Raw genomic sequence first — 17,846 nt, forward strand, 5'->3', positions numbered from 1 at the left:
GGTGGGTGGGGCCCCCCCTGGGGGGGGGGGGGGGGGCAGGGGCCCTTAAGTGGTAATGGCCTTGATGACTCGGGCCTACCTTGAAGGTCCGTCGTCCACCCTTTGACAGGGGGGCTTTCTTGCAGGACCTGCAGGCTTCCCAGAGCGCCTGCTACTGGCTGAAAGGTGTCCGCTACTCTGACATCGGCACACTGGCCTGGATGATCACCCTGAGCGACGGCCTCCATAATTTCATCGATGGCCTGGCTATTGGTGCCTCCTTCACCGTGTCTGTCTTCCAAGGCATCAGCACCTCGGTGGCCATCCTCTGCGAGGAGTTCCCACACGAGCTAGGTAAGTGTGCTCACACCCCGCCCCCCAGCCCCTTCCGCTTGTGCCGACTCCTCCCCCCACTTCAGAACACACGTTATGATTAATTAACACATTTTCTATGCTATGTGAAATCAAACCACTAATTCTCAACAGCTGAGTTAATAATTGAAAATTGATCATTGGACGGGACTTCCCTGGCTTTCTAATGGTTAAGATTCCACGCTTCCACTGCAGGGGGCACGGGTTCGATCCCTGGTCAGGGAGCTAAGATCCCGCATGCTGCACAGCATGGCGAAAGAAAGAGAGAGAGAGAGAGAGAGAGGGAGGGAGGGAGGGAGGAAGGGAGGAAGGAAGGAAGAAAGAAAGAAAGAAAATTGATCATTGGAAATGATGGCATTTTTTACTGGGATGGTTGTTTCCCCATAGTCCCATAACCTGTGGCTGTTTCCTCACCTCTACACTGGGCTTAATACTGGTACCTACCTCATTGATTCATCGTAAAAAGCAAAAGGAAAAAATAGTGAAAAGGACTTACTGCGTGCCATACGCTATTCTAAGTGCTCAATATAGGTTATCTCTTACATCCTATTAATCTTCCAAAGGCTGAGATGTATGTCAGGAGTCTGGTGGGTAGAAGAAATAGATGAACCAGGGGCTGGAAGGTCCTTGGTTTTATCAGAGGGAGAGTGTAAAAAGCCTAGACTTTTTGAAGGCTCAGACACTCAAGGTCATGTCCTGGCTTTGCCATTTATTGGCTTGTGACTGTGACTGGGCAAATTACTATTTCTCTCAGTCTCAATTTTGTTTTCGAAAAATACCATTCATTGCAGTTTTGCGGAAGGAAGCTCCTTCTGTTTCAACATCAATCAAAAGAGAAATGAGGGCTTCCCCGGTGGCGCAGTGGTTGAGAGTCCGCCTGCCGATGCAGGGGACACGGGTTCGTGCCCCGGTCCGGGAGGATCCCACATGCCACGGAGCAGCTGGGCCCGTGAGCCATGGACGCTAAGCCTGCGCGTCCGGAGCCTGTGCTCCGCAACGGGAGAGGCCACAACAGTGAGAGGCCCGCGGACTGCAAAAAAAAAAAAGAGAGAGAAATGAGGCCATTGCTAGATGGTTTTCTCTTTTGAAAATCCTGTGCATTGTTTTCAGCCTCTAGGCTGGTTGTACACTCCCAGCCTCACAGATGGAGACAGCTCCTCGGCGTGGTGGTGAAGGGGGCCCTAGTCTCGTCACCGTGATCTCCAGTCTGGGGCCATCTTGATTTTCACCCACACTCCATCCAGCGTTTAAGCATGTCCTCATCAAGCTGTGTGTCCCACGACCTAGTATGAATCTTCTGTCCACACCCTCCCCTCTTGTTGTCCCCACCACAGGAGACTTTGTCATCCTGCTCAATGCCGGCATGAGTATCCAGCAGGCTCTCTTCTTCAACTTCCTCTCTGCCTGCTGCTGTTACGTGGGCCTGGCCTTCGGCATCTTAGCTGGCAGCCACTTCTCTGCCAACTGGATCTTTGCCCTGGCTGGAGGAATGTTCTTGTATATTTCTCTGGCTGATATGGTAAGTCTTCCATAGTTTTAATGCCTTGTAGGCAAAACTGGATCGGGTTATGAAATTCGTTGGATTGGGAGGACAGCCAAGGGGCATTAGTTCGTTTTTTTGTTTTTAAATTTTATTTATTTATTTGTTTATTTTTGGCTGCATTGGGTCTTCGTTGCTGTGTGCGGGCTTTCTCTAGCTGCGGCGAGTGGGGGCTACTCTTTGTTGCAGTGCGCGGGCTTCTCGTCGCAGTGGCTTCTCTTGTTGTGGAGCACGGGCTCTAGGCACGCGGGCCCTAGAGTGTGTGGGCTCAGTAGTTGTGGCTCGTGGGCTCTAGAGCTCAGGCTCGGAGGTTGTGGCACATGGGCTTAGTTGCTCCATGGCATGTGGATCTTCCCGGACCAGGGATCGAACCTGTGTCCGCTGCATTGGCAGGCAGGTTCTTAACCGCTGCGCCACCAATAATAACTTTATTGAGGAATCAAGTCACATGCCACACGATTTGTAAATAAAAGTGTACTGTCCAATGCCTTTTAAGGGGACATTAGATTTTAAAGGATGAAAGGCCTATGTTCCTTTAGCATATGTCATTAAAGAAAATGATGTATCTCAACTCCGGGGTCCTTACTTTAAGTATTACGGAATAAAGACTTATAGATAAAGAATGGGGAAGGGAGGGAAGGAAGGGAGAGGAAATTACCCATAATTATTCTCCCCCAAAATAACAACACTTGGCTTTGTTTCTTTTTCATCTCAGTGCATTGTGTTTGTTTTTAAATAACTCTAATCACATGGAGTACACAATTTTATATCCTGTTTTTTTTTGTTTTTTTTTTACTTAATACATCCTAGACATTTTTCATGTTGCATACTCTTTAAAAGCATCCTTTTCTCATTAGCAGTAGTATTTGGTGAGGGGATTTACCTTCTCCAGAACAAGAATTGCTGGTTCAGAAGGGATGCGTGGTTTGAGGTTTTAATATGTATCGCCAAATTGCTTTCTAAAAAGCTTACCCTTCTTTAATTTACATCATTAGCAGTGTCTGAAAGTGTACATCGCACCTGGTAACGTTTGGTATAACCGTTTAAGTAGTTTTGCGTTTGCTAGTTTAATACCTGATTTGTTGCATCTTTATAATTAACAAGGTTGATTTCCTTCCTTGTTGGCATGACGGTTCTTTGGCAGGTTTGCATGAATTATTTTCCATATCCTCGGAAAGCAGTTTTTTGTTTTTGTTTAATATTTATTTATTTGGTCATGCTGGGTCTTAGTTGCAGCAGGCGGGCTCCTTAGTTGTGACATGTGGGATCTAGTTCCCTGACCAGGGAACGAACCTGGGCCCCCTGCATTGGGAGCACGGAGTCTTAACCACTGCGCCAGCAGAGCAGTCCCGGAAAGTAGTATTTTTGGTGAGATGATGAGAGCACTGACCACCATGGTCCATCCTCAGCCCATGGAAACATCTTAGATTCTCTCCTCCGGTGGGTGGCCCTCCCTGGGGTTAGGGTATTTTTGTCGCCTGCCTTGCCGGCCAGCAGCAAGAGGCCTTGAGTCACGGCAATGCTTAGTTCCATTCTCTGGCCCCTTACATGGTTGCTGAGTTTCCCAAACAAGTGACAACATTCTGATAGCAAAAAGACCTTTTGATGTGTTTTTTTTTTTTTGATGTGTTTTTAAAGATCACAGTAATTTTTAGCAAAGTGGTTCTTTTTAGTCCGCATGTTAACACATCCAGGGTTACATGCATGTGTCGTACTTTGTTTCACTTCCATAGCTGTAAAGTAATGGTAACCACCTTGGAGAAAGGCTCTAACGTTTAAGTTCTAGAAGTTACTGCTGTTGATTTTCTTTGTAAACCAATCGTATGTTATATATCTTAATTATAACTATTATAATCATATATTGTGGTGGCCTTATAATGCAAAAATATAATAATAGTAAATGTTGTAATAATTGTTAGGTAATATACATATGACTGAATTGTCCTGCACTTAAAGGTTAAGAAAGGAACTGCAGCTCTCGTGTTCTTTTTCTTCTTCCCCAGTTCCCTGAGATGAACGAGGTCTGCCAAGAGGATGAAAGGAACGGCAGTGTCTTGATCCCCTTTGTCATCCAGAACCTGGGCCTCTTGACTGGTTTCAGCATCATGCTGGTCCTCACTATGTATTCGGGACAGATCCAGATCGGGTAGGGCCCTGCCAGGAGCCGGCGGGATCGGCAGTCGGGCCCTTGGCCGCCGATCCCTGGCCCGAGGACTCCTCATCCAGGAAGCACCTCGGAAGAGGCAGTTCTATTAAAAACTGTGACATGGAGACTGTATTCCTGCATTCAAATGTTAGCTGTTTTTAAAATGCTGTATCCTAGGAATAAGCTGCCCTGGTAACCAGCCTCTAGGTAGTGCCTCTCCCCCTTTCCTCTTCTTTCTCAGAGTGATTCTGGAACTGAATGCAGCTTAAAAGACAAGACTGACTTTTTTCTCTGGTTGCCCTGGCCTCTTTCTCTTCCAACCAGCACTGAGACCTTTTGAATCCTTTGCCCGACAATGCAAAAAGATAGCCAGGGCTCACAACTTGGTTAGAAATATCAGGACGTGAATCTATAGTTCGGGGCCCATAAATCTAAATGTGTTTCCTCGGCCTCAAGGTGACCCATTTTTAAGCGAATCCGCCTATTTTTACAGAAAAGGTATAGAAGACAGGAATCCCTCTTACTTTTTCAAAATCTGTTCAGTTGCCTATTCTTTCAAAGAGAACTAAAAGCTGGAAACAGATGAGAAGGGCGGGAGGGAGAGGCAAGGATCACCCTGAGATGGGGGTGTGTGTCTTGTCAGGATGGTTACCTGTTCCCACTGGGATGCTTGGCACCGGTTCTGCACCTGGTGTTTCGTGGCCGTCCAGGTGAGCCAGCAGGTAGGTTCTGTTGCCTGAACCTCCCCCCCTTTTGGATGAACACTGGCAGACTGGAGGGCAGAGAAGAGAGACCTGTGAGAAATCCGTTGGCTTTGCTGTGATTTCCACCCCCATCTCCTGGGAGACTCCCTGGAAGCACATTCTAAGCACATTGACGGTGCCCGTGTCAGAGGGCAGACTGCACAGATTTACCTCCCTTGTCAACAGTTGTGCTGACAGGTGGCAAGCTGACTTACAGAATTGGAGTGCAGCTTGTGGTCTTCTTGACAAGGGTAATCAGAAACGGAATCAGTGCAGGCAACATTTAGGGTTTACTGATTCCATAAGTAACAGTGATAGAACTCTGAGATGGAAGATCCAGAGCTTGGATGGGGGCATCCCTGGGGTTTGCAGAATAGAGGACCCATGGGTTCTGCTGCACCGTCTGGGGTTCCCCCTTTCTCCCTCACCCCAAACAAGCAAGGGCGAATCCTGTATTGAACTGAATAGGAATTGCTCTAACTCTCTTCAGAAAAACGGATTGATAGACTTGTGTGTGAGACCGTAGGCCAGCCGCCGGCCCTGTGGAGCCCTCTCCTCAGAGCTCTGGCTTCGAGGGGAGCTAATCTCCAGGTTCACTAGGTGAATTGCTTTATTATTATCATATTGATAATGTGAGATTCTTTAGCCACTCTGGGGAGCCGACCTCTCCAGAAGCCTTCCTCAGTGGTGCCCACAGTCGCAGCCCAGGGGCTGTGTTCGCAAACCGACTTGTGCATGTGGCTGACGAGTCCTGGTCCGTCACCACCACCCGTTAGCTTTTCCGTTCTGACAGGAAAACTTTCCATTCTATGGTAGTTAAAAGCAGCATCTACTCTGGCTTTTTTCCCCTCCCCGCCTCCCCCCACCCCTTGGGAAACATCCGTCAAACCAGGACTATTCTTGAAAAGAACATGAGTGGGAAAACCGCTGGTGATGCTTTATAAGTTTTTCTCATCTTGCCTGTTGACTTTGATAGATTTGAGAATGGGTAGAAGAAGGAGGAAAACTCAGTTCTCACGATTCTAGATGAACTATCAGGACAGACTCCTGGTAGGATTATGGTCCAGTTTTTACCAAAGAACCAATTCCTTGAATGTTGGGATCTAACTTTTTATATTGTCATTATTACTGTCATTGTTACTGTTTTAAAACGATTCTTTGTCTTTTCTGTTTGATTTCCCTCAAACTGCTTTCAGGAGCTAGCGGGAAATAACTCAAACCTTAGGATTTCAGAAGATTTTGCTTCCCTTAATTCACATGGATGTATTAAATTTATAATTTTAGCATCCCCTATAGATCTGTCATTCCTTACAAATACTGTTATTCTTGGAGTAGAATCCTAAGTAAGAGTTAGTGGGTTTCTAGTTTTAGGAGAAGAGCTCAAAAATGTAACCTTGAGCAAATTAAAAACTAAAATACGAAGTAGCAGGGTGCCTTCCCTTCTCATGCACACCTATATTAAGAACTAACTTTCCTTTCACAGACAGCTGCCTCAAAGGGAAATTCTCTTGAAACTAATTGGTCCAGAGGCCAGTCCTAGTTTGAGCTGAGGGGTGGAGACACTGAAATCGTGCAACTGATTATGTGTTGCCATTGGCAACAGATTTTCCTCAATTGAAAATGTGGCCGTTTCTTTTTGAAGTGTTGGATTTGCTGTTTTAAGCATTTGTACATATTAGAAGTCTGAGGACTATCGAGTTCTGAGGACCTTTTTCCCCTCTGGCATTAGCATCTTCACCCTCGCTTTCCCTGCGTGGACCGGCTCCCATTAAGGATAACAAGGAAGGTATGTGTCACGTGCAGGAGCAGTGACCCAGGAGCAGGGGTTCTGCTGCTTCTCACCCTCACCCTGGCTTGCAGGTTGCCTTCTGTCCTTGCCCAAAGGTTTTTTGTGTCTAGTGTCAACGTAGGTCTTTCCTTCGTTGGTCCTTCACCCTGGGTTTTAAAAAGAAGGCTTCTCTGTTCGAGTATCCTAAGACCTGTTTTTAGTAAGTCCTCTTCCACATGGTAATGTGGAGATGGTAATATGTTGGAAATCTGCTTAAAAAACGAAAAGTTGGGCTTCCCTTGTGGTGCGGTGGTTGAGAGTCCGCCTGCCGATGCAGGGGGGCGCCGGTTCGTGCCCCGGACCGGGAGGATCCCGCGTGCCGTGGAGCGGCTGGGCCCGTGAGCCGTGGCCGCTGAGCCGGCGCGTCCGGAGCCTGTGCTCCGCAACGGGAGAGGCCACAACAGTGAGAGGCCTGCGTACCACAAAAAAAAAAACAAAAACAACGAAAAGTTGTCTGATTTTTGCAAAAGAGAGAGGTTAGATTTTTATTATTCATATTTCCTTTTACAGTTCTGCAGTTCCATCACAGTATTTTTTTAAATAACTCAGGTGTTATGAGGATAAATTAGAAAAAAAATAACTTAAGTTATGTGGACTGTAAATGTTTTTATTTGTAAGATTCTATAAATAAAGCTATATTCTGTAACTGTTGAATCGCAAGTGTCATCTTTGGCAATAACGTGGGTGTAATGAAGACTGTTGAACACAAGATGGGGGTGGTGTCTTGCTAACTTATAAAGCTTCATTTTACTGGTCCAGCTTACATTTGGAGAGGGGTTTTAGAAGGAACCTCAGATAGCATAACATACTCACTCTAAATGATTAACTTATCTTTTAATGGGGCCCATGACTTCATCAGTGATGGAAGAACGGTGGTGTTTCCTAAGAAGAGCTTTCTGTCACATTGTTTTCACTTGTATAAATCCATGATTTGAAACTTGGAGAGTACACTTGGTTCATTTAAACCGCACCTCCTGTATGTCTTACAGGGAAACGTTCTGTCCTGAGACTTAAAATAAAATTCTAAACCTGTTCTTATTCCAGTTCATTCAAAGGGCCAGGGATCTGTTGTTTATCTTCGACCACAAAAACGAGCAGTGGGGTAAAAGAATTGATGCCGTCTTATTAATACATACATTAGAGATTCCCAAATGCCTGTTGCTCAGTCCTCCCATTTTTTTAAAACTCAAGAATAATATATTAAGTGGCTCCTGTTGGTATTTTAAATTTCATTAAGTAGCTACTATAGTGGACTAATGTCTGCTACAGCTGTTCAAAATGACAGTCACTCTGTCCTTCGGCTTGTGCCACCTCTGGAGAGCCCACCCAGGCTGGGATTAGTGCCTCCCTGTTCACACCTCAGTTATTGGATTTGCACTGTAATCTCTCTTGTTCTTTATAAACTGAGTTCCTTCTGGGTAGAGGCTCTATGCCTGGTTTCTTTCTGGGATACCAGCACCTGCCACACAGAAAGAATGAATGAAAAGACGAAATGAAATGCCTGCAAGTTCTGTGTTGATGGAAGGGCTCCTTTTCCACTGACAGCAGTTCCTGTTGTGTTTTCCTGTCTTTGGTGCTGGTTTTGCTAATGCCTTGTTTCCTGGTCCTTCTTTATTTAGAAACAGAAATTTGAGAGGTGAATTTGTGGCCAGTATAGAATAGAGCTAAGCAGAGTAAACAGGTCACTAAGAAGAATAAAACTTTGATCTCAGCCATCTCTTTGTGATACTGCTAACCAGCTAAGCCATTCAGGACATTTTTGGTAGAAGGTGAATGGCCTTCTCCTATCAAGTTGCTTCTACACACTCTTCTTTACCATTCAGTGATGCTGAGATCTGATTTGAGCAAAATCCATTTCGAGAAATAATGAAGACACCAAACGTGGACACAGGGTTTTTGATTTGTGGGAAAACAAAATGCTCATCTATCTTAAAGATATTTGTACTCTTAATGATCTAGTGAGATACATGTGGACTTCTCAAGGATGATAGGTTTGAATCCCAGCAGAAGTGAATCCTTTTCATCCTCCTGAAATAAACTGAATTATATTCCATTTAAATATTTTTTTAAAAATGGTGGTTGGAAAAGATCCATAGGTCCTTATCATCTCACAGCTAAGTGTGTTTAGATCTGTCAGCCAAAAAAATATTTTTCTTTTCAACATCACAATTCTTGCCAGATGTTTCTTCAAGGTTTATTTTAAATGAAGGAAGGGAGTTAGTTAGACTACCCTTTCTGTAGAACAGCACTCTTTGACCCTAGCAGTGGATGGGATCCCGAAACAGTGGCATCAGTTATAATTAAGGAATAACCTAAAAGTGTTCTAATCCTGGAAATCAGAAGCCAAGAAGTAGTTCTTTCTTCCGTGAGGCTCTGGATTTCTTTTTTTTTTTTTCCTCCATCTGTGGTTTGCTTCTCTATTGAGGTTGCCTAAGTATGAACTTAGGCAATAATCCACAGGTTGTCATAAATACACATATGTAATAGAAAACCATCAGGAAATTCCCAGCAGAGGCCCCTGGAAAGAAATTTTTTGATGAGGTGATTCTAAATGTGAAATGTGCTCTGAAAATACATTTGGCTTTTTGTGTGAACTCATTTCATAAGAGAGATGGGGTATTGCTGTCTTTGTGTGAAGGGTGGCAAACAGGCCATCAGAGGGCCTTTTGCCCTGGAGTACGGCTGTTGCGCCACAGGCTGGGGGAGTGGGGAGCGGATTGAGGGGACGGGGGAGGTGTGTAAAAAGGGTCGGGGGAAGCTTTGCAGACATTATTGAGACCACAGTCTAGGCCCACCCAGTTAAAAGCAAAAAACGAGGGCTTCCCTGGTGGCGCAGTGGTTGAGAGTCCGCCTGCCGATGCAGGGGACGCGGGTTCGTGCCCCGGTCCGGGAAGATCCCACATGCCGCGGAGCGGCTAGGCCCGTGAGCCATGGCCGCTGAGCCTGCGTGTCCGGAGACTGTGCTCCGCAACGGGAGAGGCCCCAACAGTGAGAGGCCCCGCGTACCGCAAAAAAAAAAAAAAGTGAGAAACGAGTAGATAAAGAGCAACCCTGGGGTTGGGAGATAGGGAAGAGGAAGGCACCAGGGCACCCATGCCCACAACCCACATTCAGGGTTGCCAGATTGTGGCCAGAGCCTCTTGTCCAGTCACCCCTAGTTACACCCCTGCGTGAGCTAGGCCGGGCCTCCATGCAGCTATGGGTGTAGCATAGGCCTCATCTGCTTTAATTATTAAGAAAAGGGTACATTGGCCTAAAGTAAAGAATGTCCATGTTAAAAGTAAAGATTAGATGTCTCCCTTCCCGGGATGCCAATGCTGATACTCTTTCAACGATAAGACTCCTTTCCCTGATGCCAAGGTCACACTGACTCGCTGTGTAGTGCTGATCTTTTTTTTTAACCTTGAAGGAATGTATCCCTGACTTGTTTAATGTTCTTTGTTCTGACAACATATAAAACTGCTGAAAACCGTGCTTCTCTGGAGCAGTTCCTCAGAGTTATCTGAGATGCTCTCTTGAAGCTGTAGTCCTCAGTTTGGCTCAAAAGAACTCTTCTATTCCTATTATAGATTGTTAATTGATTATTTTCGTTGACACCAGCATAGGCCGCCACCACGACGAGGGCATCGGAGGTCAGTGCCAGGCTCCATGGGTGCTACGATGGCTCTGCAGACTTGATATGAGGACAGGAGGGACCCAGAGCCGTGCAACGCCCGGGTGCCACGCTGCCCTGGTCAGCCACAAGGATGCTGCTGCTGGAATCCACAGCCACTCCCGTGGGGGCGTTGAACTGCCCGTTGCCCTCCTGTGGGAGCCAGACCTGAAGAGGAACTCTGCCAGCCCCGTCCACCTTCATGGAATGGTTATGGAAATCTATTGCTACAATCTCATTCTTGTTCACAAGATGGAGCCCTGCGAAGTGTTGGTCAGTGGCCTCATGGCCCCCCAAATGGCCAACCAGCTTGCCAGTGGGCCAGAAGTTAAAGCTGCAGCAACTTCTCAAACACAACGATATGTCCATTCACTTCTATGGCTACTCCCTTGGGGCCTGTGAGGCAACCAGCTCCAATCTTGGTCTTGAACTTGCCCTCAGAAGAAAAGATGCTGACCCAATGGTTTTCATAGTCTGCCTTGAAAATGTCTCCATCGGTGTCCACTGCCACACCTATGGGCACTGCAGCTGCCCGGGGGAGGCCCTCGAACCCCATAGTGGAACTTGAACTGGTCCTCATTGGAGAAATCCTGGTACCATGGTTATCGCTGCCTGCACCTAGCTGTGGACACACCCTGTAAGTGGATGGATTCATGCTTCTCCCTTCCAGGCTGTCCTTCCTTCTGCTGCCCTTGCTGTGCGTGAAGCTGGGCCTCTGCAGGCGGTGGGGATTGGGTGCTGGGCTTCACATTGTCCAGGGAAGGTGGCAGGTCCCAAGATGCCAGGCAGACACGCTGCTAGGCTAACATTTTTATACACACCAAAATCTAAGAATGACACCCAGACTGGTTAAAAGGAAATTCCTTCCAAAACACGACGTTAACCTCGTGGGTTTTAAGGAAAAGAAAACAACTAATTCAATAAAGGACACATTTTTTTCTTCCTTAAAATAGAGGATTAGGTCTTTAATTATAGATGCTTATAAGGAAGGAAAAAAGTCTCTTTGATCTACTGTATCCTCCCAGAATAGGAAATTCTTTCAAGTGACGTGTTCCCTTTAAGTTCTCAAGGTTAATGAAGCAAGCTCTTTTGAAGCTGGTGTCTGGTTGTATCCTACAGGCATGCCCTCCCCTTTTTTTTTTTATTGGCGTATAGTCGATTTACAATGTTGGGTTCGTTTCTGCTGTACAGCAAAGTGAATCAGCGGTACATATACCCATTCTTTTTTAGATTCTTTTCGCATATAGGTCATTACACAGGCATGGCCCTTGAGACGAAATATCTTTGCTGCCAAGTTCACATGGTTTAAATATTTTGTGGTAATTCTCCAAATACTATAGATTCCCCCCTATCCCATTTCTGTTGAAAACTGCATGAGCAGGAGAAAGAGATTAAATTTAGATTTTTCTTTTCTGGGAAAACTAACTTTAAAAAAAATTAGATTAAATTGATTTTTCAGGATAGATGGTTCAGTTGTGTATGCTAACTAGAAGGGTAGGTAAAATCTAAACATTAGAGATCTCAACATTATTTTCATTCGGTTTTAAGGTGTGTTAAATTTATTCCTGCAAAGCTATTTCCCCAATTATACTCTCCTTAGCTTAATAGAAAACTCTTGCATTCCTTTGTTCATACATTAAATTTTTGCTTGAAAACTGCCTCGATCTAGCTGATGATAAAATTTTTTTCATTGAAAATTTTAATGCAGGCTTATAAGCTAGTTTAAATAAGAAAGCCCTTAGAAAAGTGTTTAACTTTGATGTTTTTGAAGCAAATGAAGATAAGCAAGAATGGACTCTGTCTTGGTCTTCAGCCAAAAAGGCACAGGATTTTGAGTCCAAAAGAATGGATTTGTGTCAATTCCATCGCTGACTGGCTGTGTGAACTCTGATATGTTTAACCTCTTCCCACCTCAATGTCTATCTACGAGGTAGAAATGATCATTTCTATACTATCTACCTGCATAAACGTAATGAGAAGTAGATGTATAAGAAAGTGCTTTATAAATTAAAACTCTACACCAGTGGTCATTAACATTTTATTGTCTGGATTCCTTTGAGAAACTGAAAAATATATGCTTTCCTACACATTTCTCACACATACCCCAAAGCACTTAAAAATATACTCAAAACCTTTATTTCATTTATAGTTGGGACCCGGATGGGGAGGGAATGATTTGAAACCCTGTGGTACAGCAAATGCAAGAGCTGTGGGACAGAAATGAGCTTGGTCTGTTTGAGGTTATTTGTATAAATTGCAATATATACAGCATAAACAAGGCCACTATGTCTGAATGGTAGTGGATGTAAGGGAAGAGGTTTGAGCTGAGTTCAAAGAAGTAGACAGAAGTCTACTAAGAAGTAGACCGCTTTCAGGAAAACAGGAGACACTTGCGGGTTTTAAGCAGAGGAATGATCAAAATCAGACTTAAGTTGAGAAAGATCTGTTGTATGAAAAATGGACTGTAGGGGGAGTAAGTTTACAGGATATGGTGTGTGAGGGATTGAGCCTCCCTCTCTGCCTGGCCCCCAGCTCTAAATTTGTGGCCCAAGCAACTTGATGAATGCCTGTGACGTTTACCTATGGCATCTTACCTGTGGAATGCTGGAGCCCAGGTATGAGAGAGGTATTCAATTCTATTCTCTTAGACTGTACTGTATTATGTAGCCAGTGATGACTGCCACCATTTTCTCTCCTACTTCATAAGGATTTAAACAAAAGTAATAGGGGGTGATGGCAGCTTTGGGGCTCCCCAATCCTTGTCACAGTTACAGTATTGTGTTCTCCCAGGAAGACCAAGGGATAACACACTGTTAAGAGGTTTGCATATTACCCCCCAAATGGCCTGAATATCAACCTGTAAATATATATTTACCAGTCAGCAAAACTTTCATTCGCATTTTTTACTTACAAGAGTCTAAAGGGGGGAATTCCCTGGCCGCCCAGTGGTTAGGACTCCACGCTTTCACTGCTGAGGGCCCGGGTTCAATCTCTGGTCAGGGAACTGAGATCCCATAAGCCACACGGCAAAGCCAAAACAAAACAAAAAAAGTCTAAAGAGCTTAGAAATTTGATATCAGGCTATGATTGGTAGAATGTTGCTTTAGGCCATGTTTTTCCAATTGCAAAAAAAAATATTTTTTTAATATGGAGTCACTAATTTTTTTTAGACCTCAACTGTGGTGGGACGAGTCCATTCTGAGGTAATTTAATCAAAATTAAATGCACTCATAGGAAGATATGAGTAAAATATAGTATACAATGTCCATACAATATGTATTACTAATAAAAACATTTATGTAGTGCTTTTTCATATAAAATTAGAGATTATACACTATAAAATACCTTTTGCTATTTTATTGCAGTTTTAAAAATATTCTGCAGTTCTCTGCATTTAACACAGAAGTTTAATATTTAATGGCTTCATACACGTAGAAACTGAAGCCAGGTTACTTTTGTACAACAGTGGAAACGAGGATTCCCTGTGCTTTTGTTAAATTAAAAGCATTCGTAATTATTTCTCAGAAGAGTTAGTCATTAATTAAGGTTTATGAAGTGCTTAGGGAGTGTCATAAGGAAATATACCAAGTCTCACAAGCCCTGTAACATGGAAACCTAGATTTGAAGAAATTAGTAGAATTGCCCATTTAGCATGAATCTTGATAGTTTAAGTCGTCAATTCTGACCAATGCAGAAAGTAAAAGGAAAGAGAACCAAGTTCATCAATTAAATGAAAATGCAGCTGCCCCAGGCCAGGTGGATACGTGTACAAGCTGAGTGAAATAGAACCCTCCAGTTGTTGCCAGGAGCTATTGATGTGATGACTAAAAACATTACCACCACCACCAGTGCATTTAAGCCTTATTCATTAAAAAAAAATTGTCTGGGAAGGGAGCTTAATGAGAGTTTTCTTCTTTTTATATTTTCATTGAGTGGTTCTAGATGTTTTGTTTTGATCAGAGAAGTCTCTCAGAAAGTTCCCCAAATGAATATTTAATGCTACTGGAAATAGGCGTGGACAACAGGCCTTTGAAAGAAAAGAGCATTTAAATATTTTTTTCTCCTAGTTATAAAGTAATACTTTCTCACCATAGAAAATCTGTAAAATACAGAAAAATAATTGTTTTTTATAAGTGACTTTTAATCATACCACCAAGAGATGGCTACCGTTAACAGTTTTTTCCTCACCGGCTAATGCTCCATGGTGGTATGAACTGTGTTGATTTTAGTTCATCACTGTAACCCTACTACCTAGCACAGTGCCTGGAACAGTTGGCACACCTAATTAATACTTATTCAATGAGTGAACATATTAATATTTCCTTCTAGTATTTTTATGCATACGTTAGCTTGTCTGTTAATAATATGGGGTCCATACTGTACTTTTTCACTTTTCGTTATCTCCTGAGGCTTTTCTCATGATAGCCAATATCTTTTCATCTAAAGTATGATTTTGCATAATGCATAATGTTGCATCCAATTTCATACCTCATTTAACCATTTTCCTATGCAAATGAAATCATATAGTATGTACTGTTTTTTGTCTTGTTTCTTTTTGTTCACCATAATGTTTTTGAGATTCATCCATACTGTTGCATGCATCAGTAATTATTTCCTTTTCATTAGCTGAGTAGTATTCTACTGTTTGGGTAATTATTGCTGTTGGGTAAAATACCCAAGAGTAGAATTACTGAATCATAGAGTAGGTGTATATTTAACTTTACAAGCAACTTTCAAAGTAGTTGTAGCATTTTACTCTCCCACCAGCGATGTAGGAGAGTTGCTCCCATCCTTGCCAACACTTCCGTGTTGAGAGTCATTTTCTAAAATTAATTAATTGATTAATTAATTATTTTTGGCTGCGTTGGGTCTTCGTTGCTGCGCACGGGCTTTCTCTAGTTGCGGCGAGCGGGGGCTACTCTTCATTGCGGTGCGCGCTTTTCTCATTGCGGTGGCTTCTCTTGTTGCGGAGCACAGGCTCTAGGTGGGTGGGCTTCAGTAGTTGTGGCACGTGGGCTCAGTAGGTGTGGCTCGCAGGCTCTAGAGCACAGGCTCGGTAGTTGTGGCGCACGGGCTTAGTTGCTCCGCGGCATGTGGGATCTTCCCGGACCACAGCTCGGAACCGTGTCCCCTGCATTCTTAACCACTGCGCCATCAGGGAAGCCCGAGAGTCTTTAATTTTAGCTCTTCTACTAGGCTAGTAAAGTGGTATCTCAGTATGGTTTATTTTACATTTCCCTGGTGACTAACAATGTTGAGAATCTTTTCATTGGCTATACATATATCTTCTTTGATTGATACTGCCAAATCCCTTTCCAGAGAGATTGTGCTAATTTATAATTCTACCAAGAGTGTCACCTTTTTAAAATGTTTTCCACTTTGCTATGTGAAAAATACCATCTTGTTTTAATTCTCATATTTTATTACTTATAAAGTTTGGTGATAAGGAGTGGCTCCAATTTGAGACCCAGGGACTTCCCTGGCGGTGCAGTGGTTAAGACTGTGCTTCGGGCTTCCCTGGTGGCGCAGTGGTTGAGAGTCCGCCTGCCGATGCAGGGGACACGGGTTCGTGCCCTGGTCCAGGAAGATCCCACATGCCGCGGAGCGGCTGGGCCCGTGAGCCACGGCCGCTGAGCCTGCGTGTCCGGAGCCTGTGCTCTGCAACGGGAGAGGCCACAGCAGTGAGAGGCCTGCGTACCGCAAAAAAAAAAAAAAAAAAAGGCTCTGTGCTTCCACTGCAGGGGACATAGGTTCAATCCCTGGTTGGGGAAATAAGATCCTGCATGCTGCCCAGTGTGGCCAAAAAAACAAAGATATCTGAGATCCAGATAGTTGGTTACTTCTTCCACAACTATTATTGGATAATCCATCTCTTCACATTGGTTTGCAATGTTTTCCTAAACTCTTTGTTTTTAGCCATCCTGTTTGTTCTTCCAGATGACGTTTAGCCTCTACTACGCTGCAGGGACCAATTTATTTTTGACCATTAGAAATTTGCTCTGTTTGATAGATGTGTGGAGCTCTGATTACTTCCTAAGTGAAGAACTTCCTCAGGATATCTGAACAATTCTCTTGGGTGGAAGCCTGAAGTCAAGACCCAAGAAAACAGAACCAAAATCTATTCAGCTCCCTCAGGTGCTCCTGCCTTGCTGGGATTGCTATGAATGGCCTTAGGCCAAAACTGCAAGGCATAATTCAGGGTCTGACTCCAGTGTGTATCCCCAGATCTCCCCCCAATACATAAATCTATAGTAAAGGAGATTTGGTTTAACTCCTATAATCTTTTACCTGGAAGCTGTACAAAAGAACTTTCTGCTACGATGGAAGTGTCCTATTCTACCACATCCAATTAGTTAGCCACTAGCCACAGGTAGCTATCAAGCACTTATGTGGCTAGTGCACTTAAAGAAATGAATATTTAAATTTTATTTAATTTAAATGTACAGAGCCACCTATGACTACTCATTGGCCACCACAGTAACTGTTAAGACCGGTTTGCCTGTAATTTGCATATACTTCCTTGGATCTCAGTTTCAATATTCCACTATCACGGCTAAAATCAAAATACTTTTGACTTTACCAGGCACTATACTCGATGAGGGAAGACAGTTTCTATTCTAGGCTTACAATTTAAGGAGAGAAAAGGTCAGTTTTTAACCTGGAGAGGACCCAGATTGCTGACTCTACGGAGACTTGCCCATCGTGTTCCACAGTAAGGATGACCGAGGGAGGCAGGTACTGTGTCACTGCGTCAGAGGGGAAGAAGGGATCGCTCCTAGCTGTGTAGGTGACACGCAGAACTTATGAACAGGTCAGTTCCTTGCACAGAGGAGGTCTGGCCCAGGGGCTCCATGGAGCCGGCTGCCGTCCCCTTTCTGACAAGTGCAAAGGCAGAGAGGAGGCCACGGCACCTAGCGGAGGGTCTTATCCACCCACTCGGAAACCGCCCCTCCCCGCGCACTACTGGATTAGAACTAGGATGGACGCGATCGTCCTTCTTACTATACTAACCGCCCTCGAAAAATGTGACAACTTAAACCAGGGGTTTAAATGGGTTTGCTGACTGGAGGGAGGGTAAACTGTGGGAAGGAGCTTGATCAACTTGATAACGTCTCCTAGACAGAGTGGGGGGGAGACCCCGAGGAAAGGGAGGGAGGTCACCCGTGGGGAAGGTCTGGGAAGACAAGGGCTCCCTGCAAGGTGGCCCCAAGCGGACAGGAGGTGCACTGCTCCGCCGAGAGGCTGCTGGGTCGCTCGGGCCGGGTCACAAGATGGCCGCTGCTCCACTGGGGCTTTTGGTGCAGGACCGAGGGGCCGCTGTTAGGTGCTCCAGGCCCGGGCGGCGCATGCAGCCGAGAAGGAGTCAGCTGCAGGAGGGGCAGGCAGAGAAGGGAACACTACTGTCGGAAGCTAAAGCGGAAGGAAGCGCGCGTGCGCGGAGGGCGGCCGCTCGGGCCGAGAGCCTCCACGCGAAGGGTAAAGCCGGGGTCGCTGACTGCCCGGGAGTGGGAGGTCAGGCGGCCGAGCCGGCTGAGGCAGCGGGGCCGCGCGCTGGGCCTCGGCGCGGCGGCGGCGACGGCGGCGGC

At 44.9% G+C, this 17,846-nt stretch overlaps 2 protein-coding genes across 6 annotated transcripts in view; both read left to right on the top strand.

Annotated features, from left to right (window-relative positions):
- SLC39A14 (solute carrier family 39 member 14) overlaps positions 1-4,162 on the top strand; it is a 27,804-nt gene extending 23,642 nt beyond the window's left edge. For all 3 annotated transcript variants that reach the window (XM_024747766.1, XM_024747765.1, XM_024747764.1), the window contains 3 exons: positions 126-333; positions 1,686-1,870; positions 3,895-4,162. In XM_024747766.1, the coding sequence (XP_024603534.1) occupies positions 126-333; positions 1,686-1,870; positions 3,895-4,041 (540 nt within the window). In that variant the 3' untranslated portion in view covers positions 4,042-4,162. The remainder of the gene's footprint in view (positions 1-125; positions 334-1,685; positions 1,871-3,894) is intronic.
- A 12,814-nt stretch (positions 4,163-16,976) lies between these two features.
- Positions 16,977-17,846, top strand: part of PPP3CC (protein phosphatase 3 catalytic subunit gamma) — an 88,978-nt gene continuing 88,108 nt past the window's right edge. For 2 of the 3 annotated variants that reach the window (XM_024747704.1, XM_024747705.1), the window contains exon 1: positions 17,580-17,736. In XM_024747704.1, the coding sequence (XP_024603472.1) occupies positions 17,607-17,736 (130 nt within the window). In that variant the 5' untranslated portion in view covers positions 17,580-17,606. Of the gene's footprint in view, positions 16,996-17,579; positions 17,737-17,846 lie in introns of those variants that run through there. The other variant, XM_024747708.1, reaches the window with a different exon arrangement.

The sequence above is a fragment of the Neophocaena asiaeorientalis genome, unplaced genomic scaffold (genome assembly GCF_003031525.2).
Source record: "Neophocaena asiaeorientalis asiaeorientalis breed wild unplaced genomic scaffold, Neophocaena_asiaeorientalis_V1.1 scaffold429, whole genome shotgun sequence".
Lineage (NCBI taxonomy): Eukaryota > Metazoa > Chordata > Mammalia > Artiodactyla > Phocoenidae > Neophocaena > Neophocaena asiaeorientalis.